General features: G+C 38.4%; 1 protein-coding gene across 9 annotated transcripts in view; it reads left to right on the forward strand.

Moving 5' to 3' along the window:
• Positions 1-18,795, forward strand: part of DYSF (dysferlin) — a 780,712-nt gene that overhangs the window by 496,958 nt on the left and 264,959 nt on the right. For all 9 annotated transcript variants that reach the window (XM_053704344.1, XM_053704350.1, XM_053704349.1 and 6 more), the window contains 2 exons: positions 1,664-1,757; positions 4,475-4,552. In XM_053704344.1, the coding sequence (XP_053560319.1) occupies positions 1,664-1,757; positions 4,475-4,552 (172 nt within the window). The remainder of the gene's footprint in view (positions 1-1,663; positions 1,758-4,474; positions 4,553-18,795) is intronic.

Below are 18,795 nucleotides of genomic sequence, written 5' to 3' on the forward strand. Positions count from 1 at the left end.
TTTCCTGTCATGTAGTGCTAATGTTATACATTAACAGTAGCACTAGATGGCAGCACTGTTTCCTGTCATGTAGTGCTAATGTTATACATTAACAGTAGCACTAGATAGCAGCACTATTTCCTGTCATGTAGTACTAATGTTATAGATTAGCAAGAACACTAGATGGCAGCACTATTTCCTGTCATGTAGTACTAATGTTATACATTAGCAAGAGCACTAGATGGCAGCACTATTTCCTGTCATGTAGTGCTAATGTTATACATTAACAGTAGCACTAGATAGCAGCACTATTTCCTGTCATATAGTACTAATGTTATACATTAGCAAGAGCACTAGATGGCAGCACTATTTCCTGTCATGTAGTACTAATGTTATACATTAGCAAGAGCACTAGATGGCAGCACTATTTCCTGTCATGTAGTACTAATGTTATAGATTAGCAAGAGCACTAGATGGCAGCACTATTTCCTGTCATGTAGTACTAATGTTATAGATTATCAAGAGCACTAGAGGGCAGCACTATTTCCTGTCATGTAGTACTAATGTTATAGATTAGCAAGAGCACTAGATGGCAGCACTATTTCCTGTCATGTAGTACTAATGTTATAGATTAGCAAGAGCACTAGATGGCAGCACTATTTCCTGTCATGTAGTACTAATGTTATACATTAGCAAGAGCACTAGATGGCAGCACTATTTCCTGTCATGTAGTGCTAATGTTATACATTAACAGTAGCACTAGATAGCAGCACTATTTGCTGTCATATAGTACTAATGTTATACATTAGCAAGAGCACTAGATGGCAGCACTATTTCCTGTCATGTAGTACTAATGTTATACATTAGCAAGAGCACTAGATGGCAGCACTATTTCCTGTCATGTAGTACTAATGTTATAGATTAGCAAGAGCACTAGATGGCAGCACTATTTCCTGTCATGTAGTACTAATGTTATACATTAGCAAGAGCACTAGAGGGCAGCACTATTTCCTGTCATGTAGTACTAATGTTATACATTAGCAAGAGCACTAGATGGCAGCACTATTTCCTGTCATGTAGTACTAATGTTATACATTAACAGTAGCACTAGATGGCAGCACTGTTTCCTGTCATGTAGTGCTAATGTTATACATTAACAGTAGCACTAGATGGCAGCACTGTTTCCTGTCATGTAGTGCTAATGTTATACATTAACAGTACAGCACTAGATGGCAGCACTGTTTCCTGTCATGTAGTGCTAATGTTATACATTAACAGTAGCACTAGATGGCAGCACTGTTTCCTGTCATGTAGTGCTTCACGCATCTGCACGTTACTTACCTAGGTATCTCTTCAACAAAGAATAGCATGAGAATGAAGCAAATTTTATAATAGAAGTCAGGTGGAAACTTTTTTTAAATTGTATTCTCTATCTTGTTACCAGCATTTTACAACAATGGAAACCCCTAGGCCATTATCAGCTACTGTGTAAACACAGCCTAAGGGTTACAATTTCGCCATATTGTGAGTAAATGCTAAATTGATCTTGTCCATTCGGTTATATTCAGCTTCTATTTCCCACAGCATCTCCCTGTTCTCTAATAACCTATATGTATATTGTAGAGTCATTACCAAACCGTAGTGCAGAATGTGACTATTTACTAATTTGTTGTTACCTTTTTAGGGGGGAATTACGGATGATAAAAGTGATGACAGTAAAGCAAGCTCAACAATGAGTTTTGGAGTGAACAGACCTACAATATCCTGTATATTTGAATGTGAGTAAATAGGCTGATTATGAATATTTGTGTGTCAGTCTGTGTTTATTGTCATACCTATGAATTTTACTTTTTATTTCATTTAGCTTTTTATTAACACTAAGGGCTAGATTACGTGTGGCTATTAGCGCTCCCGCTCAAGCGTAAATGACGCTAAACAGAGTTTTCTGCACACATCGTGTTGCGCTTGTATTATAAGTAGAAAATAAAAAGTTTATTTGCGCGAGCGTTAACATGACATGCGCATAAAGCTGAAATACGCATTTACGTATTCCCCATGGACTTCAATGAAGCCCGAAAACTGCAAATAAAAACAAACAACTAACACCCATACTCGCAAGGTAACCCGAACGCATTTATTTAGGAGTGCTACATATGAATATTTCACATTCCAATATTCTTCACTTACAGTTTAATGTCTTTTTATTGTAAACAAACACACACATATATACTGTATATATATATATATATATATATATATATATCTGTATATCTATTCCTGTAGATATATAGGTATAGATATGTATTTTACATGAACATTATCATATATATATATATATATATATATATATATATATATATATATATATATATATATATATATATATAAAAATAAATAAATATATCTTTAATAATAAAACAGTATTATTTTCTATGTGAAGAACATATGAATACAAAATAATAAAAAAATATTTACAATTAAATAAAATAAATTAAACATACTGATATATATATATATATATATATATATATATATATATATATATATATATATATATATATATATATATATATATATATATATATATATATATATATATATATATAAATTTGTGGATTATTTAGAATATAAGGAATAGATATAATGCTATAGATAGATATAGATATATATAGAAATATGTATTTACAATAAAAAGTACATTATCCTTTAAGTGAAGAACATTGGAATGGGAAATATGTAAAGTAAATATACAGTAAAACACATAAATATTTAAAATACACCTGTACACTCATCTATATATATATATATATATATATATATACACACATACATAGACATATTTAGATGCGTATGTATGGATCTCTATGTTAAAGTCCTTTGCAGTTCTTTTTTTTCTCTGACATCTTTTTATTGCATATTTTAAAGTGTAACTGTACTTTTTAATGTATTCCTACGTGCATTAAATTAAATTGCGTTCAAGCAAATTATTTTATTCTCAACCTGTAACATGTGCACTACTTCCGACATGCGCAAGGAGCAGTTATAAACCCCTTTTCGCTTGTGCGCAACTATTAGCACGTCCTAATCTGGCCATAAGTTGCCATGTTTTCTGAACCATTATATGGAAAGTGAAGTTAAAGGGACAGTCTACTTGATATTTTATTGTTTAAAAAGATAGATAACACCTTTACTATCCATTCCACAGCCTGTGCACAACCATCATTGTTATATCAATATACTTTATAAACTCTGTTTGCCTCTTTTTAAGCCCTTGCAGGCTGATCCTTATCTCAGTGCTTTTTAAATCTTGCACATAGTTTATGTTTGCATTATAGATAACATTGTGTTCACTCCCGTGGAGCATGAAAATGTTTATACGAGAACCAGCACTGATTGGCTAAAATGCAAGTTTGTAAAAATCACTGAGATAAGGGACAGTTTCCAGAGGTTTAGATACAACATAATCATAGAGGTAAAAAGTGTATTAATACTGTATAACATTGTTGGTTATGCAAAACTTGGGAATGGGAAATAAAGGGTTATCTATCTTTTTAAACAATAACATTTTCAAGTAGAATGTCCCTTTAAAGGATTAGGAAAGTCGGAATTTAACTTCCATGATTCAATTTTAAGATACTTTTCAATTTTCCTGTGTTATCAAATGTACTTAATTAGGTTGGCATCCTTTATTGAACAGCATACCTAGATAGGCTTAGCAGTAGAAATGCATTACTGGGAGCTAGCTGGTTATTCATGGCTACACACATATGCCTCTTGTTATTGGCTCATCAGACGTCTCCAGCTAAATGGTGCTCTGAAGCTGTTTAACCCCTGAAGAGCAGTAGTTATATACAAGCAATAGTGCAGTAAAAAGCATTATCACATTTGATCATTTTCCTTTTACACTTTTATTTCCCTTCAATCAAAACATATAAATACTCTATCAGAAAAAAGCCAATCCCCACAGTGCTGTTACAGATGAATGGCCTCTTCGCACTCTACAAAGAAGTATGTATATATATATATATATATATATATATATATATATATATATATATATATATATATATATATATATATATATATATATATATACACAGGAACAGTGATGTCTGATATCTTTATATAGAATGGAGGATACGAGTTCTGATTGGCTGTACATCTCTCTACATACTATGCACAGCCAGCCATGTAAATAAACACATCCACAGAGATAAACTGATATCACTATATGTAGATGCTCAGTATTGGAAACTATTTTTTCATGTCCAATACTCAGAGCTTTATCATGCATTTTAAATAATGAGTGTAACAGTTTAGTGTGAAATGTGACATCAAACTGTAATGAGGAAAGCTCAATAGTTTTTTGGATGCATATTAAAAGGATATTGAAAGGATAAAATCTATGCACACAAATATTCACACATAATTGTGCACAACGTGAATTTGTTAGAAAAAAAGTCAAATAAACATTGTGTCTTTTTGTTTTCTAAAGATGGCAACCGATACCATCTGCGTTGTTACATTTACCAAGCGCGTAACCTGACTGCCATGGATAAAGACAGCTTCTCGGGTGAGTAAACTGTGGCTTTTTTTACACAGTTAGTTATAGACACATAATAAAAAAAGTAACAAGTGTTTTGTGCTTCAGGGAATATGATAAATATATTGTTTAGTTTGCACTGCTTGGATAATATCATAGGGAAGTGTAAGCATAAAGAAATTGTTTATTTGTACCTTGTAGCGATAAATGACTTAAAGGGATACTAAGCCCACAGTTTTTCTTTCATGATGTAGCTGCCAACCCTATTGGTTTCCTGCTTGGTGACTACAATGGTTGTGCAGAACTTAATATTTCTGCAAATAAACAAATTATAGAACCTCATTGTTAGTATTGGAATGACCCATTAAAGGGATACTAAACCCAATTTCTTTCATGTAATTGGCAAGAGTCCATGAGCTAGTGACGTATGGGATATACAATCCTACCAGGAGGGGCAAAGTTTCCCAAACCTCAAAATGCCTATAAATACAGCCCTCACCACACCCACAATTCAGTTTTACAAATTTTGCATCCTATGGAGGTGGTGAAGTAAGTTAGTGCTAAGATTTTTAAGCCTGATTCCTCTCAGAGTACAGTGAATGTCAGAGGGATGTGAAGGGAGTGTCACTTATTGAATGCAATGGTTTTCCTCACGGGGATCTATTTCTTAGGTTCTCTGTTATTGGTCGTAGAGATTCATCTCCTACCTCCCTTATTCAGATCGACGATATACTCTCATATTCCATTACCTCTACTGATAACCGTTTCAGTACTGATTTGGCTATCTGCTATTTGTGGATGGGTGTGTTTCGGTAAGTATGTTTTCATTACTTAAGACACTCTCAGCTATTGTTTGGCACTTTATGCATTATTATAAAGTTTTAAATATATGTATTGTACTTATATTTGCCATGAGTCATGTTTATGTATATTTCCTTTTGCAGGCTGTCAGTTTCATATTTGGGTTAAAACATATTTAGGAAAATATTATTATTTTTTACCTGGGGTATAGTCTTTTTTCAATTGACTGCTTTTTCATTCAATTTTGCTGGCAAAATTAGGCTTGCGAGGGCGCAAACTGCTAAAGCTTATTTATATTCTGGCTATCTTCTTAGGCCTGCCATTTCTATGGCTGATGTTGCAGCTGCATCAACTTTTTGGCTGTCAACTGTTTAGCGCAACAAGAAATGAATCCTGATTTGTCTAGCATTGTTCGCCTGCTTCAACATGCTAATCATTTTATCTGTGATGCCATTTTTGATATAATCAAAATTGATGTTAAATCTATCTCTTTAGCTATTTTAGCTAGAAGAGCTTTGTGGCTCAAATATTGGAATGCTGACATGGTATCTAAGTCTAGATTACTATCTCTTTCTTTCCAAAGTAATAAGTTATTTGGTTGTCAGTTGGATTCGATTATTTCAACTGTCACTGGGGGGAAGGGAGTATTTTTGCCTCAGATAAAAGACCTAAGGTTAAATCTTAAGCTTCTAACCGTTTTCGTTCCTTTCAACAGAAAAAGGAACAGAAACCTAATCCTTCCCCCAAAGAATCTGGTTCCAATTGGAAACCTTCTTCAAGTTGGAGTAAATCCAAACCGTTTAAGAAACCAAAGCCAGACCCCAAGTCTGCATGAAGGTACGGCCCTCATTCCAGCTCAGCTGGTAGGGGGCAGATTTGGGCAGATTCTGTCCAAAATCAATGGATTCAGAGTATTGTCTCTCAAGGGTACCGAATAGGATTCAGAGTAAGACCTCCTGTGAGAAGATTTTTTCTCTCACGCATCCCAGCAAATCCAGTAAAGGCTCAGGCTTTTCTGAAGTGTGTTTCAGACCTTGAGTTTTCAGGGGCAATCATACCAGTTCCGTTTCAGGAACAGGGTCTGGTGTTTTATTCAAATCTATTCATTGTCCCAAAGAAAGAAAATTCATTCAGGCCATTTCTGGATCTTTTCAAAATGGTGACTATAAGGACTATTCTGCCTTTTGTTCAGCATGGGCATTATATGTCCACAATAGAATTACAGGATGCATATCTTCATATTCTGATTCATCCAGACCACTATCAGTTTCTGAGATTCTCTTTTCTAGACAAACATTACCAATTTGTCACTCTTTCATTTGGCCTAGCGACAGCTCCAAGAATCTTTTCAAAGGTTCTCTGTGCCCTACTCTCTGTAATCAGAGAACGGGGTATTACGTTGTTTCCTTATTTGGACAATATCTTGGTACTAGCTCAGTCTTTACATTCTGCAGAATCTCACACAAATCAACTAGTGTTGTTTCTTCAAAGACATGGTTGGAGGATCAATTTACCAAAAAGTTCTTTGATTCCTCAGACAAGGGTCACTTTTTTAGGTTTCCAGATAGATTCAGTGTCCATGTCTCTAACAGACAAGAGACGATTAAAATTGGTTTCAGCTTGTCGGAACCTTCAATCTCAATCATTCCCTTTAGTAGCTATGTGCATGGAAGTTTTAGGTCTCATGACTGCAGCATCGGACGCAATCCCCTTTGCTCATTTTCATATGAGACCTCTCCAGCTTTGTATGCTAAATTAATGGTGCAGGGATTATACAAAGATATCACTATTAATATCCTTAAATCCCAATGTTCGACTCTCTCTGACTTGGTGGTTAGATCACCATCGTATAGTTCAAGGGGCCTCTTTTGTTTGTCCAACCTGGACTGTGATCACAACAGATGCAAGTCTCTCAGGTTGGGGAGCTGTCTGGGGATCTCTGACAGCACAAGGGGTTTGGAAATCTCAAGAGTTGAGGTTACCAATCAATATTTTAGAACTCCATACTATTTTCAGGGCTCTTCAGGTTTGGCCTCTGTTGAAGAGAGAACTGTTCATTTGTTTTCAGACAGACAATATCACAACTGTGGCATATGTCAATCATCAGGGTGGGACTCACAGTCCCCAAGCTATGAAAGAAGTATCTCGGATACTTGCTTGGGCAGAATCCAGCTCCTGTCTAATTTCTGCGGTTCATATCCCAGGTATAGAAAATTGGGAAATGGATTATCTCAGCCGTCAGACTGTACATCTGGGGGAGTGGTCGCTCCATCCAGATGTGTTTTATCAGATTGTTCAGATGTGGGGTCTTCCAGAAATAGATCTGATGGCTTCCCATCTAAACAAGAAACTACCCAGGTACCTGTCCAGGTCCAGGGATCCTCAGGCGGAAGCAGTGGATGCGTTAACAGTTCCTTGGTGTTACCAACCTGCTTATATTTTCCCGCCTCTAGTTCTTCTTCCAAGAGTGATCTCCAAAATCATCATGGAACAATCTTTTGTGTTGCTGGTAGCTCCAGCATGGTCTCACAGGTTTTGGTATGCGGATATTGTTCGGATGTCCAGTTGCCAACCTTTGCCACTTCCATTAAGGCCAGACCTTCTGTCTCAAGGTCCGTTTATCTCAAATCCTAAAATGTGAAGGTATGGAAATTGAACGCCTAGTGCTCAGTCATAGAGGTTTCTCTGACTCAGTAATTAATACTATGATTCAGGCTTGTAAATCTGTTTCTAGGAAGATTTGTTATAGAGTTTGGAAGACTTATATTTCATGGTGTTCTTCTCATAAATTCTCCTGGCATTCTTTTAGAATTCCTAGAATTTTACAGTTTCTTCAGGATGGTTTGGATAAGGGTTTGTCTGCAAGTTCCTTGAAGGGACAAATCTCTGCTCTTTCTGTTTTATTTCACAGAAAGATTGCCAAGCTTCCTGATATTCACTCTCTTGTACAGGCTTTGTTCCATATCAAGCCTGTCATAAAATCAATCTCTGCTCCTTGGAGTCTTAATTTGGTTTTGAAGGCTTTACAGGCTCCTCCATTTGAGCCTATGCATTCTTGGAAAGTGTTGTTCCTTTTGGCCATCTCTTCTGCTAGAAGAGTTTCCGAATTATCTGCTCTTTCTTGTGAATCTCCTTTTCTGATTTTCCATCAGGATAAGGCAGTTTTGCAGACTTCATTTAAATTTCTACCTAAGGTTGTGAATTCTAACAACATTAATAGAGACATTGTTGTACCTTCTTTTTGTCCTAATCCTAAGAATTCTTTGGAGAGATCCTTACATTTTTTAGATGTGGTAAGAGCTTTGAAATATTATGTTGAAGCTACTAAAGATTTCAGGAAGACTTCTAGTCTATTTGTTATCTTTTCTGGTTCTAGGAAAGGTCAGAAGGCTTCTGCCGTTTCCTTGGCATACTGGTTAAAGCTTATGATTCATCAGGCTTATTTGGAGTCGGGTCAGGCTCAGAGAATTACAGCTCATTCTACTAGATTAGTCTCCACTTCGTGGGCTTTTAAGAATGAAGCTTCAATTGATCAGATTTGCAAAGCAGGAACTTGGTCTTCTTTGCATACATTTACTAAATTATACCGTTTTGATGTATTTGCTTCTTCGGAAGCAGTTTTTGGTAGAAAAGTTTTTCATGCAGCTGTTTCAGTTTGATTATTCTGCTTATATTTGAGTTTTTTCTTTTCATTATGAGAATAAACTTATATTTTGGGTTGTCGATTTATTTTTTTCAGTGGAAAATGTCTGTTATTATTTATCCCTCCCTCTCTAGTGACTCTTGCGTGGAGTTCCACATCTTGGGTATTACTATCCCATACGTCACTAGCTCATGGACTCTTGTCAATTACATGAAAGAAAACATAATTTATGTAAGAACGTACCTGATAAATTCATGTCTTTCATATTGGCAAGAGTCCATGAGGCCCACCCTTTTTATGGTGGTTATAATTTTTTGTATAAAGCAAAATTATTTCCAAATTCCTTTGTTGATGCTTTTTACTCCTTTCTTTATCACGTAACTACTTGGCTATTCGTTAAACTGAATTGTGGGTATGGTGAGCGGTGTATTTATAGGCATTTTGAGGTTTGGGAAACTTTGCCCCTCCTGGTAGGAATGTAAATCCCATACATCACTAGCTCATTAACTCTTGCCAATTACATGAAAGAAATTAATTTATCAGGTAAGTTCTTACATACATTATGTTTTTTATTTCTTTAACGATTCAGAGCATGCCATTTTAAGTAACTTTCTAATTTACTCCTTTTGTTAATTTTTCTTTGTTCTCTGCCTATCTTTATTTAAAAAGCAGGAATCTAAGCTTAGGAGCCAGCCCATTTTTTATTCAGCACCCTGGTTAGCGCTTGCTTATTAATGGTTGCTACATACAGCAAACCAATAAGCAAGCATAACCCAGGTTCTGAACCAAAAATGGGCCAGCTCCTAAGCTTTATATTCCTCCTTTTTAAATAAAGAGAGAGAAAAAAATTGATAATAGGAGTAAATTTGAAAGTTACCTAAAATGGCATGTTCTATCCGAATTGTTAAAGAAAAAAATTGGGTTTAGTATCCCTTTAATGGTTCATTCCAATACAAACAATTAGGTTCTATAATTTGTTTATTTACAGAAATATAAAGTTCTGCACAACCATTGTAGTCACCAAGCAGGAAACCAATAGGGTTGGCAGCTGCATTAGAAGAAGACTGCTGATTGGCTCACCATCAGCACAAATGTCTGACATGTCATATCACTTTCTATTATGTTTTTAAAGCTTTGAAATAAAAGATAAAAGTATTTTCATCCAGTGCTGGAGTTCGTATATTATGGATAATACACAATGTCGTAATTTTATTATGTCAAAACAAAGGCTGGTATCATATGATTTTTAAAATTCTTACATTGTAACATTGTTGCAAACACTGCTACCAATATAATGTTCAAGACACGGGCACGCTCCTGAGTCTACCTCTGTATTCAGTTGCTTTAGAAAAATAGACCATCCTGACATTGGATTTTAACAGAATTGTTTTGTAGCAAAATGCCTGGATAAAGTTTCTTAATTTTAGCATTTGTGTAATCTGTTGTAACTCTCTTAGAGCAAGTGAGTGCAATGTTTCCAACCAGACTATTATGTTTTTGTCATATTTTCTGAAATAAACATGCAAGGCTATATTACAAGTGGCGTGCTAGCAATAAGGGGTATATCTTGGCTCGTATATCTTGTACGTCGGAAGTAGTGGGCGTATTACGAGTTGAAAGAAAATGCATTCGCTTGAGTTCAATTTTATTTAAATAAATGCCAGGTTAGCTCAATTTCAGAGCCCTGGTTAACTGTTACACGAGACAAAGAAGTTGCACAAAACAAATCAAACAGTCATTTAACAGTACAGTTACACTCATAATAACACTGGCTAATAAAAATGATTATTACAAATACTGCATAAAAAAGTTATAAGGGCTCAAAGATATGAGGTCTCAGGTGTTTTTCTTCCACTTTTTGCACTGCATTGAATTATATGGGGTAATACGTTAACACGGTTTTTGCACAAGTCAGGTTAGTGCTCATACGCAATCTTTATTACTTTCATAATACGAGCACAACCTGGCGTACGCAAGAAACCTCCATCTAGCGCTAATTTGTGCTCCACTTGTAATTTAGCCCACAGTTGTTGTTAGAGCATTTCCCTGCCAGAGGATCTCATCATCTCTGATCTATGTTGTAGCACAATGTTGTCAGTTTATAGCGGTATCTTACATTCTCCTTATATTATATGTGCTATATTTGTTATAGAAAATCAATATGAACAACTGAGCCAACTGGACAGCAGAATACGTTTTTACAATATTATTCACTACATTTTTGAGCATCAGATGTCAGTAATATATAATATGTTAAACGCATTCTAATTGCTGTCATATCGTGCTCCAGGTTGCTTTGTCTCCTCTGTTCCGGAGTATCTGTGGCTCCTCCCAGCACCACCAGTATACCGTATATACTGTATTATAATGACGTGGCCCTTCAGTCAATAGAATGTAAAAGTGCTTCCCTTTAGATTCAACATATACAAAATATAATGTCCCATGATAAATCTACTGCTTTTCTGACAAGTTTTACAGCTTTAATTTTGAAACACAGGAAAACACTGCACTATACTTTACTCTTGCCCCATCTACCCCCCAGACCAAGTTATCAAAGAGCTGCCAATTGTCCAGCAAACTTGAGATAAAGCTGTTTATATACTTTTGTGCTCTTTCTTTTTAAAAGGATATAATGGTCGAAGCGAAAATGCTTAAATCGCCCTCAATGTACTGGGGCCCGATGTTCAAAACATTGACACTGGCACCGTCGACTTCGCAGTCCGTTGGTCAAATGGAGCGTGGCATCAAGTGGGCCTACACAGCACAGACAGTACCTAAGTTGTACTACACCTACACTCAGGGCCGGACTGGGACCAAAAAGAGGCCCGGGCATTTTAGGGCAAAGAGGCCCAACACCCCCCCCCCCCCCCCATGACAAAGAATTAAGTAAAAATTTCTCCCAATGACCCACCCACCAGTGACCACCTGACCCAGGACTAGCAAGCAACCCACCAAAATAAATATTGTGTGCTGTGTGGTGCAGCCACGTGACATGTGAGAGTCCATCATGGCACGTGTAATCCCCATGGCCACAGCGCAGACTCAGAGACTGAGCAGCTCAGCTGTACATAGTATACAGTCTCAGATGCATGTGACAGATATAGACACAGTCACTCACACACTGCCCGTCCAGCCAGTCCTAGTTAGTTAGTACTATTATTATACTACTGCAGCTGCTGCTGAGTCAGCAGTGCTGACTAGATCACTTACTAGGCTAAGCAAGCTGTAAAGTAAATTACAATCATAGTTTAGTTACTAGTAGTAGTACTGTACTGTATAAGTCAATCATCATGTCAACTCTATATATAATAAATAATTATAATATTAATAAGACTACCATCACCAGACCTACGGTCAGTGCGGTCACCTACCTGCCCAGCGGACCCGGCCCATGGCATGATGATGGCGACATATTTCCGGCCTCGCCGCCTGCTCCAGGCCTCCAGCACTGCAGCTCTTCTCTGCCTCCAACCTGACACACAAGTCACGTGGTGGACCCGGCACGCGGCATGAGTGTGTAGCCGCGTGCAGGGCGTGTGTCTATCACAGTTTGCACACCATAAACATTCCAGTCAGAATCCAGATTGAAGATTCCATGGGCCTCCCTCGCCCTCCTCCCCATTCTAATTGGCCGCACATGCGCACTGCTTCCGGCCACTGTGAGTGACGTCGGAGTCTGATGTCACTCACAGGGGCCGGGCCCGGAAGCAGTGCGCATGACTGTCGTGCGGCCAATCAGAAAAGGGGGAGGCCCATGGAATCTGGAATGTAGATGGTGCGGCGGCCGCGGCGGCCCTGAAAGTCAGGGCAGGATGAGTCTGAGATGATGATAATTAATTTCACAGCCAGGCCCAGAGACAGAGAACTAGTTGGTTGTGGGGCCGCCGTGCACGTCATAACGGTACGACGGCCGCGCCGCGTGCGCACCTTGGCACTGAGTCTCGGCAGTGAGAGAGAGTGACCACACAGTCACAGAGAGAGTAATTGAATTTGTAAAAAACAGTTGAAGAAGTTAGTAGTATTACACAAAGTCAAACAAACATAAATAATTACAAGATTTATTAAATATAAAAAAAAAAAAAGTGTCAAAATTTTTTTCTCTATGTGGCGTGACTGAGGTCGCAGTGGGCGGGGCTAAACTACATTGCGGCCTACCGGGCAAATGCCCGGTATGCCCGACGGCCAGTCCGGGCCTGCCTACACTAACTACCTCAGGTGATGTAGTCTCGCCAGCTAACGCAACCAGCACTTTACTGATTCAAATATATCACACTGGTGTTGATATGTCTGAATCAAAGTGCAGCCTACTCCCACTAGCACACCCCGCTAACTCCCCCTGACACAATGTCTAACATACACTCCCCTGCCGGGCTCCTGGAACTAAGCACCAGACCAGAAATTGAGCCCCGGTCTGGCGCTTCTTAAAAGGGGTGCTGATCGATCAGGGTGCAGGGGATCAAGTTGCCCATAATCCAGTTGTTTGGGGGTGCTACCTTCTGGGTGGAATGGGGGAGCATAATTGAAGTGTCCCCCATTCCTCCCAGAAGGTAGCACCCCCAAACAAGTGGTATCCCCACATACTAAAAGGGTGACACCATGCTGGATCGGCACCCCTTTTAAGAGGTTTACTGGCTCTCCGGCCGTTTACCACGCATGCATTGTGAAGTACAATGTAGATTATTTCATTTTAAATACTAATCATTCAATAGAAAATTATTTATTTTGTATTGGATGTTTAGAATTTAGAATAAAATACTTTCTTGCTATTGGTTGATTAAAAATATAAAGGGTTTCCGCGCACCAGGAAATTCATTGTGCGGCGGCGACCGCATGAAGACGAGGGCTGTAGGAAGAAAGCTGAAGACTAGAAGAAGGAAGATGCGTAGTCTCCGCTGTCGTGAAGATGGGCCCCTGGCGTCTGGATCCTGGGTAAAGAGGGTCCCAGCATGGAAGAAGATGCATACCGGAGGTCTCGGAAGAGTCCGTCTGATGAAGTCCACCTCCGCCACCACGTACATAGTCCTTCGGTTCCTGGCCCCTGGGATGAAGAGGGGCCAACATCAGATCATCTGGATTTTCGCATTAGTGAGTAAAAACTTTGGGTTTAGTTATTTTAAATTTTATTTTTTAGTTAGACTTTATTATTTTGGGGGGCGTTTACTTGTATTGTAGAGGGGGGTCTTGTAATTTTTATTAAATGTAAAAAAGCTGTATTGACTTTAGGGCAAAGCCCTTTATTGTAATTTATTTTTAGTGTTAGGGTTTAGGGTGTTTTTTTGTTCTGGGTGTTTTTTATTTTCGATACTATCTTTTTTATTTTATGTAACTTAGTTTTTTTTATTTTTTCAGTAATTTAGATTTTTTTATTTTCATGTAACTTAGGGGGTTAGGTGTTAGGTAGAGTAGGGTTAGTTTGCGTTGGGAGTTGTGGCGGTTTAGGGGTTAATAGTGTAAATGAGTACTTTTGGTGGGTGTGTGGCAGTATAGGGCTTAACAGTTTAGATTGATACTTGCAGTGGGTATGCTGTGGAATATGGGTTAATAGTTTAGATGGATATTTTCGGTGGGTATGTGGCAGTTGAGGGGTTAATAGAATAGACGGGTACTTGCGGTGGTTATGTGGCGGTTTAGGGGTTAATAGTGTAGATGAGTACTTTTGGTGGGTGTGTGGCAGTATAGGGGTTAACAGTTTAGATGGATACTTGTGTTTGGGTATGTGGCAGTATAGGGGTTAACAGTTTAGATTGATACTTGCAGTGGGTATGTGGTGGAATATGGGTTAATAGTTTAGATGGATATTTTCGGTGGGTATGTGGCAGTTGAGGGGTTAATAGAATAGACAGGTACTTGTGGTGGTTATGTGGCGGTTGAGGGGGTTAATAGAGTAGACGGGTACTTGTGGTGGTTATGTGGCGGTTGAGGGGGTTAATAGAGTAGACGGGTACTTGCGGTGGTTATGTGGCTGTTGAGGGGGTTAATAGAGTAGACAGGTACTTGCGGTGGTTATGTGGCGGTTGAGGGGGTTAATAGAGTAGACGGGTACTTGCGGTGGTTATGTGGCGGTTGAGGGGGTTAATAGAGTAGACAGGTACTTGCGGTGGTTATGTGGCGGTTGAGGGGGTTAATAGAGTAGACGGGTACTTGCGGTGGTTATGTGGCGGTTGAGGGGGTTAATAGAGTAGACGGGTACTTGCAGTGGTTATGTGACGGTTGAGGGGTTAATACAGTAGACGGATACTTGCGGTAGGTATGTGGCGGTTTAGATATTTATTATTGTAGTGTTAGTTTGAATCGTGGGGTACTGGGGTTTAGGGGTATTAGGATTAGTGGTTAGGCTTGGCAGTTACAGTATATTACATGGGATTGTTTACTATCTATCGCCAATATGGGCAGCGATGCCTTTCGGCATTGCCGCCTGTTAGCAGCTATGTCAGGAGCTTGGAATATTTTGACAGGCTCGCTCAACTTAACAGCGGATCCCTTGAAATAATTTGCCACCTTGCAGCACTTTCGATCATCAGGACCTGGGAGAGGGCTATGTCTTTCTCTTGGGTTGCAGCATGTTTAGTTACACACCTTACATATTCATATGTTTGTGAGTAGCGGAGTATTCGCAAAATATTACCAGTTGTTATAACCTCTAAATTGAAATTAATACATGGAGTAACATCAATTGCAGCAGCAACTTAACACCTTAAAGGGACAGTAAAGGCAAAATTAAACTTTTATGATTCAGACAGAGCATGCAATTTTAAACAAACTTCCAATTCACTTCTATTATTAAAAGTGCTTCATTCTCTTGGTATCCTTTGTTGAAGAGTAAACCTAGTTAGGCTCACAGGACTTGAGCAGCATGCATGTGTCTTTAGCACTCAAAGGCAGCAATGTTTGCAACAATGTTTGTAGCAATGCTGTACATTGTTGCAAACATTGCTACCATAGGGCTAAATTACAAGTGGAGTGCAAAACTATTAGTGCTATTGTCTGCTAACATCGCTAAAGCTTAATCAATAGCTTTTGTTTTTGAGCTTATATTATAAATTGAAAGTAATATATTAGTGCTAGAGTGAAAGTCTAGGTCTCGCTTACTTCTGGATGTCGGACAGAGTGGCTGCGCTAAATCCCTCACATAATAGACTTCTATAGGGGTGCGCTGAAAAACTCATGTTGGCTATCGCACTAGTGCTGTGCCAAAAAAAGTCAAAGATGCTCTAAATCAAAGGTGCGCTAAGCTGAATAGTGAAGCTGTGATTAGACAACAACCCTGATTAAAAAAAATTGCAACACCTAAAAGGAAAGCTATACAGGATAGATCCAAGGACTTAAAATATTTTTCAAAAGGTAAGATTTATGTTATGCATCATAATTCCGCACATACTGAATAATTTTTAAAAATTTTAAAACATTTTCAATGTTTACTTTCCCTTTAAAAATGTTATCTATGCTATATAGTGGTAGTATATATATATACACACATATATAGATAGTGCAATAAGCCAGCACTCACTGTCCTGTATAAAGTCAAGCCGGGGAGCATCCAAAGTAAGATACAAAAAACAGACAATAGAGAGCACTCTCTGTGTATCAAAATTGTGTTTAATCTGTTTTGTTACATGGAGAGTGCTCTCTATGGACTGTTTATATATAATGTGTGTGTATATGTATATACAGGGAGTGCAGAATTATTAGGCAAATGAGTATTTTGACCACATCATCCTCTTTATGCATGTTGTCTTACTCCAAGCTGTATAGGCTCGAAAGCCTACTACCAATTAAGCATATTAGGTGATGTGCATCTCTGTAATGAGAAGGGGTGTGGTCTAATGACATCAACACCCTATATCAGGTGTGCATAATTATTAGGCAACTTCCTTTCCTTTGGCAAAATGGGTCAAAAGAAGGACTTGACAGGCTCAGAAAAGTCAAAAATAGTGAGATATCTTGCAGAGGGATGCAGCACTCTTAAAATTGCAAAGCTTCTGAAGCGTGATCATCGAACAATCAAGCGTTTCATTCAAAATAGTCAACAGGGTCGCAAGAAGCGTGTGGAAAAACCAAGGCGCAAAATAACTGCCCATGAACTGAGAAAAGTCAAGCGTGCAGCTGCCAAGATGCCACTTGCCACCAGTTTGGCCATATTTCAGAGCTGCAACATCACTGGAGTGCCCAAAAGCACAAGGTGTGCAATACTCAGAGACATGGCCAAGGTAAGAAAGGCTGAAAGACGACCACCACTGAACAAGACACACAAGCTGAAACGTCAAGACTGGGCCAAGAAATATCTCAAGACTGGTTTTTCTAAGGTTTTATGGACTGATGAAATGAGAGTGAGTCTTGATGGGCCAGATGGATGGGCCCGTGGCTGGATTGGTAAAGGGCAAAGAGCTCCAGTCCGACTCAGACGCCAGCAAGGTGGAGGTGGAGTACTGGTTTGGGCTGGTATCATCAAAGATGAGCTTGTGGGGCCTTTTCGGGTTGAGGATGGAGTCAAGCTCAACTCCCAGTCCTACTGCCAGTTTCTGGAAGACACCTTCTTCAAGCAGTGGTACAGGAAGAAGTCTGCATCCTTCAAGAAAAACATGATTTTCATGCAGGACAATGCTCCATCACACGCGTCCAAATACTCCACAGCGTGGCTGGCAAGAAAGGGTATAAAAGAAGAAAATCTAATGACATGGCCTCCTTGTTCACCTGATCTGAACCCCATTGAGAACCTGTGGTCCATCATCAAATGTGAGATTTACAAGGAGGGAAAACAGTACACCTCTCTGAACAGTGTCTGGGAGGCTGTGGTTGCTGCTGCATGCAATGTTGATGGTGAACAGATCAAAACACTGACAGAATCCATGGATGGCATGCTTTTGAGTGTCCTTGCAAAGAAAGGTGGCTATATTGGTCACTGATTTGTTTTTGTTTTGTTTTTGAATGTCAGAAATGTATATTTGTGAATGTTGAGATGTTATATTGGTTTCACTGGTAAAAATAAATAATTTAAATGGGTATATATTTGTTTTTTGTTAAGTTACCTAATAATTATGCACAGTAATAGTCACCTGCACACACAGAACATGGTTGTTGTTCAATAATAAAATTAATCCTCAAAAATACAACTTGCCTAATAATTCTGCACTCCCTGTATGTATCTGTGAGTATGTATGTAAGGTAACACCACAATGTGACAATAAAGTGGTGACTTTGATTGGATTGTGTTTGGGAGACTCAGCACCGACTTCTCTTATATATACAGGTAATGCAGAGGTGGTGTGAAGTATATACAGTATATATATATACAGGTAATGCAGAGGTGGTGTGAAGTATATACAGTATATATATATATATACAGGTAATGCAGAGGTGGTGTGAAGTATATACAGTATATATATATACAGGTAATGCAAAGGTGGTGTGAAGTATATAAGTATATACTGTACATATATATATATATATATATATATATATATATATATATATATATATATACCCTCTGTACATGCTAATTTTAAAGTCATTAAATCCTGCTTATTGCATCTGAGTAGGAATGGGGGGGCAGATCTGTCCCCTACCCCCTCAGTCACACACAGAGCTTCGCTCCACAGCCGTTCAAAGAGGTCCCTTCACATCATGTTTATTGTGAATGAAAGAATTGATTGAAACCCCTGGAAAAGAAAACACCTGGCCCTGCAAAGCCATAAAAAAACCTGCTTTATTATTTATTTTCATTACCCAACACTAAATTAACGCAATTCATCCACCCTGGAAAATTCATACAGAGTGTTAAAAGCCAGATATGTTTTCGCGAGCTGAAACCAAATTTTAAGAATTTATAGTG

This window comes from Bombina bombina, chromosome 2 (assembly GCF_027579735.1).
Source record: "Bombina bombina isolate aBomBom1 chromosome 2, aBomBom1.pri, whole genome shotgun sequence".
NCBI classification, from domain to species: Eukaryota; Metazoa; Chordata; class Amphibia; order Anura; family Bombinatoridae; genus Bombina; species Bombina bombina.